This window comes from Pediculus humanus, genomic scaffold, assembly GCF_000006295.1.
Source record: "Pediculus humanus corporis 1103172107895 genomic scaffold, whole genome shotgun sequence".
In the NCBI taxonomy this organism is placed as follows: domain Eukaryota; kingdom Metazoa; phylum Arthropoda; class Insecta; order Psocodea; family Pediculidae; genus Pediculus; species Pediculus humanus.
Genome location: NW_002987470.1, coordinates 39,295 through 45,550, shown reverse-complemented (window position 1 = coordinate 45,550; position 6,256 = coordinate 39,295). Strand labels below are relative to the sequence as shown.

General features: G+C 34.2%; 1 protein-coding gene across 1 annotated transcript; it reads right to left on the bottom strand.

Moving 5' to 3' along the window:
- Positions 1-2,108: 2,108 nt before the first annotated feature.
- On the bottom strand, positions 2,109-6,026 carry Phum_PHUM396500 (polyhomeotic, putative; the record flags this gene model as incomplete). Its single annotated transcript, XM_002428617.1, has 13 exons — positions 2,109-2,324; positions 2,449-2,632; positions 2,714-3,137; positions 3,227-3,443; positions 3,550-3,725; positions 3,819-3,979; positions 4,068-4,171; positions 4,254-4,456; positions 4,541-4,787; positions 4,879-5,028; positions 5,128-5,475; positions 5,565-5,768; positions 5,865-6,026. 13 exons carry the CDS (start codon positions 6,024-6,026, stop codon positions 2,109-2,111), a joined length of 2,796 nt encoding a protein of 931 aa, XP_002428662.1.
- Between the last annotated feature and the right edge of the window lie 230 nt (positions 6,027-6,256).

Below are 6,256 nucleotides of genomic sequence, written 5' to 3'. Positions count from 1 at the left end.
TATGACGTCATTTGCAATATTTTCAAACCGTTAATTTAATTTAATTTAATATGTCCGTCGGCTCATCGTATATATAAACTAGGTTCGAAACATTTTTAATTATTTTAATTTATTCATTCGCGTGTACGTTTCATTTCCATATATTTAATTAACAACAACATAATCGTCGAAGGAAAAAAAAAATCGTGTAAATTTTTTATTACACGATTTTTCCTCGTTTATTTATTTATTTATTTATTTATCGCGTGTGAATAATTATAAATTACTCAAACGTGTTTTTTTTTTCACCTTTTCATCCGCGGATTTAATAAAAAGGAGAAAAAACGCGTGATTTTATTTCAAATTTGTTTAGTTTTTGTAAAATTAAAAGTTAAATAATAAATTGAAATAAATAAATAAATGAATAAAAATTAAATTTTCTCTTACGTTATTATCAATTTACCTCTCCCCCTCCGCTCCCCTCTCCTCCTCCTCCCCCCCACTCCAAACACACCGCCTACTCGGTCCGAATAAATTATTTTTATTCGACCAATGAAAAATAGAATTTGAAAATTTTTCATTGGTCGGTTTTTGCTCACGATCACGTTTGAATCCAGTTAACGCGCGCCGTGAAATTTTTAACGGTTTTTTTCGCTTTTTTTCTTTTTTTTTTTTAAATAATTAAATGCGTATAAATCGGGCTTATTTCGTTTTTACGATTTGTTTTTTACTTTTCAAATAAACAAAAATATATGTATGCATATCAATTTAATAAATTATTTAATAGAAAATAAATAAAAACCGTATAAAATTGATTTTATTTGTAATTTTCGTTCCGGAACGTTATAACGACATTTTTTGTCAATTTTTTTTTTTTCAAATTATAATTGAAACTTTAATTCTATTATGAATCCGAATCGTTATTTTATTATTTACGCGGTTAATATTATTAATTTTAAACAGTTTTTCATTATTATGATTGATATTAAATTAGAACAAAACCAAAAAACCTTTTTTTTTTTTTACATTTGGTTAAATTTAATTTAAATTTAAATAATCACTTACCTTGTTTTCTTTTTGAAAAACGATTTAATAACGGTTTTTTTTCACACATACACTTATATTTCAAATTAATTACTTTCTTTCTTTTTTTCTTTTTACTTTAAATTATTTAAAATAAACTTTAAAATAAACTCAAATAAAATAAAACAAAATCACTCCGAAATAAAAAAAACTTTTCGTTGAGTAGTTACCACTTCGACTGACACTACCGTAATAACTGATGAAAATTTTTCTACGGTTCATTTATTACGTCATAGAGATTATTTTTTTTCACAGAGATAAATGACGTCACAATTGCTCGTTTCTCATTGGTCCCTTAGTTTTTAAATACGTTTCATTTGTTTCCCTCGTAAACTATTCCTTTAATTCATTTTCTACAACTATTTTAATTCTTTAGATTTTTTTTTTTACTACAACCAGACGACGACGACGACGACAATTTAGGGCAACAAGACGATCATTTACCTTTTTAACATCCGTTAAAAAAAATTCCAGGGTAAAAAAATTAAAATTAAAATTTGTTTTTTTTTTTTTATTAAATATTTTTTTTAATCGTAACGAAATTTACAGTCTATAAAAATTAAATGTACAAAAATATTTTTTTTATTAAAATTTATCCTAAAATACATTTATTAATATTAATATTATTATTATTATTATTAATGTTTTTCTTCGTATAAAAAAAAATTAATAAAAAATAAAAATAAAAATAAAATAAAATTCATTTGCAACATTATTCAGACTAGTTTACAAAATTACAAAAAAAAAAAAAATTACATAATAATAATAATAATAATAATAATTATAAATCATATTATTATTATTATTTTTCTTTATTACATAAAGAAACTGTTTAAGGTAAGGGGGGAAGGAGAGAGAGGGGGTGGAGAAATGTGGGAGGGACGGGGGGAAGAATCGGGCAGTGATTATTATTATTACGTTATATCATCATCATTATTATTAGCGCGCTTTTTCTTACAATCAGTCTGTTTTTTTGTTTCTCATTTAAATAAAATTATATATTTACATATTTTCTAATTTATTTATAATATGATTTCTCTTCGTGTTTATTGCTTCGGTTGAACTGGATTATTTTCATTTTTAATGGCGTCGATTTTGGCTATGATTTTAACCGCCGGACCCAATTTCATGGACATGACGGACATGAGATGATCGGGTTTGAGAAGCATCAAAGCTTCGCCGTCGATGTCTTGCATCGCGAAATCTTCGACGTAATCCGCGCAACCCGGCAAGTTTCGAATGAATTCGCACACGTCTGCCACCTGCAAAAAAAAAAAAAAAAAAAAAAAAAAATCAATCACCGTCGTCGGTGTCGTTTCGATCATTTTATGTTGTCACACGTGTAATTAATAAAACACGTGGACAAATATCGTCCAGAAAACTCACCGTCCATTGCAACGGATTGACTTTGTCGCCATCTTCGTTTGTGAAATTTGCATTTTCCTTACTTTCTTCTTCCGGCGACGAAGAACTTTCGTCAACCGATTCGTTCATCATGTCTCCGTCGGCATCCGCTTTTATTTCCTCTTTGGCTATTAAATCAACTCTCGAACTTCCGCTCACGTTAAACCTTAAAATGAAAATTTAAATTTTACAAACAAATTTTTCATTATTATTATTATTATTATTTTTACCGTTTTCCTAATCGTACCTTTTGGCGCAAGACATGGAACAAAACCTTTTCGATTTTTTAAATTTTGCTTTCAAATCTTTTTTCCCGCACGTTTCGCAAGTCGCGAGCTTTTTAAATTTTCCACTTTCGTTATTGTTTCCCAATAGAGATTTTTTCATGGGGGGCTCGCCGTCTTCGTTGAGTTTTTTCAATAGGCCATCCATGCAACCTCTGTTGACTGGAAAAGGTTCGGATGATTCTTGTATAACGAAACCGTCAATGACGTGAGTCAACACTTGAGGTTTAACCACGACCATTGCTTTGGGTTGAACCCCACCCAGAGAATCTTTATCGTTTGTTTTCTTTTCGTTTTCTTTGTCTTCACCCGACGCGACATTGTTACTACCCGCCTCGAGGGTTCCTCCCGTTTTTTCCACTTTGACTTCTGCTGCGGGTGCGGTACCTGTTACGCGTACAATAATCGAAAATTATATTTTTTGGAAAAAGGAACATTCAATCGATTACTTCTTCTTCGATTTTTTTAACAATTACCAGAAGCGGCGGCGGCGGCGGCAGCAGCAGCAGCAACACCGGCGGCTACATTAACACCCGTCGCAGCGCTCGATTCCTCCGAACCTGACGTGTTGTCATCATTCGGACGTCCGGATGATGCCGTTTCCGGTCCCCCTGTCCCGTCCGTTTTGTTTTCCGTTCCTTCTTGTTTTAAATTTTGTTGCGTGGGTAATACTTGTTGAGCAATGGGTACTCCCTATGAATAAAAAAAAAAAACATTTTAGAAACAAGTTACAACTTTTGACTCGACACAAAAAAAAAATAATAATAATAATAATCGGATTACGTAGTATTAAAAATACCTGAACTTGTTGACCGGCTGATAGTGCCAAACCTGATGCCATGGTCGTGATACCCGGTACAGCTTGAACAATCATATTTCCCATTACTGGACCCATTTGTCCCGGTGGCATTGATACAACCGGCATAACATTTCGGTCGGCAGGATTTTGCATGTTATTGCTGAGTATTATTTGACCTGAACGACAAATTAAACAAAATTTAAACCTTTTTTTTTTTTTTTTTTTTTTACACAGGTACGAAAGAAAAGAAAAAAAAACTTGAAAAATACCCGAAGGTGTTTTTTGTTCCATCGGTTGATGCAACATGTTTTGCATTTGCTCGATTTGATTAAGAGGCTGTTGCTGCGGCGGAACTCCCTGCTGTTGTTCGGGAATTTGATTTTGAAATGATTTTATTATTTTATCTTGTCCTACATTTGAAACTACGATTCTGCAAAAAGAATTGAAAAATTAATCGACCTGAATTCCTCGGAAAAGTTAAATGAAAAAAAATAATTCAACAGAGCAAATGAAATTACTTTGGCTGTAAAACTTGTCCTGCGGAAGATTTTGTTTGATTTGCTGCGTCCGACTTTTGCGAAGTTGCCATGCTTGGCATTCTGTAAACATTTTTTGTTCGTACCTGAAACCGACACACATTTGTTAAAGTCACACCATTTACACACGCGTAACCTTTTCGAAATTTCATCGAATGTAAATAATACCTTCGTTCCTTGAGCTTTTTGCGATTGATAAGTCGCTTGGTGTACCGTCGTTTGCGTTTGACCGGTTTGCGTGCTCACGCTGGCAGGCCTTATATTTTGCTGTCCTATCGAACTTGGCAGTATGGTCGAAAACGTTTTAGGAATGGCAGTCTTGGGTTGAACGTTTCCCACCGCTTCGTTGTTTATTTGCTGTCCCGCTATTTCTAAAAATCAAAGAATGAATCAAAATTAAGGTTTGAGTCGAGTCCTGAGGTTTTGAAGTAAGAATCGAAAGAGTAACGACGTACGATTATGCTGTGGAATAGATGAGGGTTGAGTATTTTGAATGAACATCCCCGTCTGCTCGTGTTGAGGATTTCTAATAAATATTTGACTTCCTTGAGCTAACAAAGCTGAGCTTTGTATCGCACCGGGAGCCCAAGCCAAACCTTGAGGCAATCCCGTGGGTCCGAATGTCGCTTGCCAAGGAGCAAATTGCATGGCTTGAGTTGAACCTTGAGGAACTTGTGGCACTCCTCTCTGTTGCTGGGTATACTAAATACGAAAAAACAAACGTATTTTAACGTCTCGACATCTTCAGGGTAAAATTTAAAAGTTTGTGAGAAAAAAAAAAGGTACTTCGTACCTGGATGGGACTTAGAATTTGAGGCTGTATGATAGTTTGAGCTTGAGTGGTTATACCCTGAGGTTGAGAACTGACCAAACTACCGATCGATACGTTCTGCTGCTGGTTGGTCGTTTGCTTTGCATTATTATTATTCGACTTGGTGATCATCTGTAAAAGTAAAAATTACGTCACAATACGTTTGTCTTTTTCCCACATAACAAAAATCAAATAACACACGTGATAATAATAATAATAAAATGGTCTTACTTTCTGCATTTCTTGAGGTTTTCCCTGTTGCTGCGAAAGAATATTAGTCTGTCCTAAAACACCCAATTGAGAAATGACTAATGTTTGATTGTTACCGGAAGTTGGAATGGTCGCATAACCGGGAAAGGAAGTTGTTTGCCCTTGAACTAATTGCTTTCCTTGAGCAGTGGTCAGCATGTGCGGCATTTGCCCGGATTGAAATGCTTTTCCAGCGGCTATAACCTGTATGGGTTGATTCATATTCGCAGGATGCAAAGCAATGTTTCCCGGCATTATCAGTTGTCCTTGAGTGTTATACACGGGTTGAATGTAAGTCGGATTTTGAATGGGCTGCTGAATGACTTGGACCTATCGGTAAAAAAAAAAGCTCTGTGTGAAACCCCGTCGGATGTAACGAGTAGAATAAGCGTTTATGAGAACAAAGACAAATTTCTTACGCGTCCGTGCCCAGGCCAATCCGCCATTTGTTGCGGGGGTCCCGTGCTCATCGTCGTTATGGTCGTGCAACCGCTTTGAGTGGGCATCGGAGCTATGGTAGGAGGACTCTGCAAATTTTGCATTGCTTGTTGAGGCAATATAGTTTGTTGAGCGGCCATTACCATCGTCGAAGTCGGATTCATCGTCGCATTCGATGACGCAACCTAAAGTTTCCCAAAACAAAATATTATTAATACGACTACGAAACGATTTGAAAGAAAAGAAAAAAAAAAAAGGACGACGAGTCGACAAAAACTCACCCGATTTCCCTGGGGATGCATTTGATCACTGCCATCTTGAGATATTTGAACTTGTTGAACTTGTATTTGATTTTCAACTTGCTGCCTTTGTATTTGAGCTTGCTGCTGTTGTGGGGCTTGCTGTTGTTGCTGAGCGTTTTGCTGTTGCTTATTATCATTCATTTTTACCCTGAAACACGATTTCAACGAATAAATAAAACATCATCATCATTATTATTATTATTAACTTATCGAATGAGAGTTTAAGAGTAAAAGCAACAATATATATATATTTTTTTTTGTAATACGTTGTTTGACTTCTTTTATAAAAAAAAAAAAAACAAGTTTTATTTATTTTATTTTATTTTTAACACAAATTACACGCAAGGGATGATTCCAGAAAGGAAAAAAAA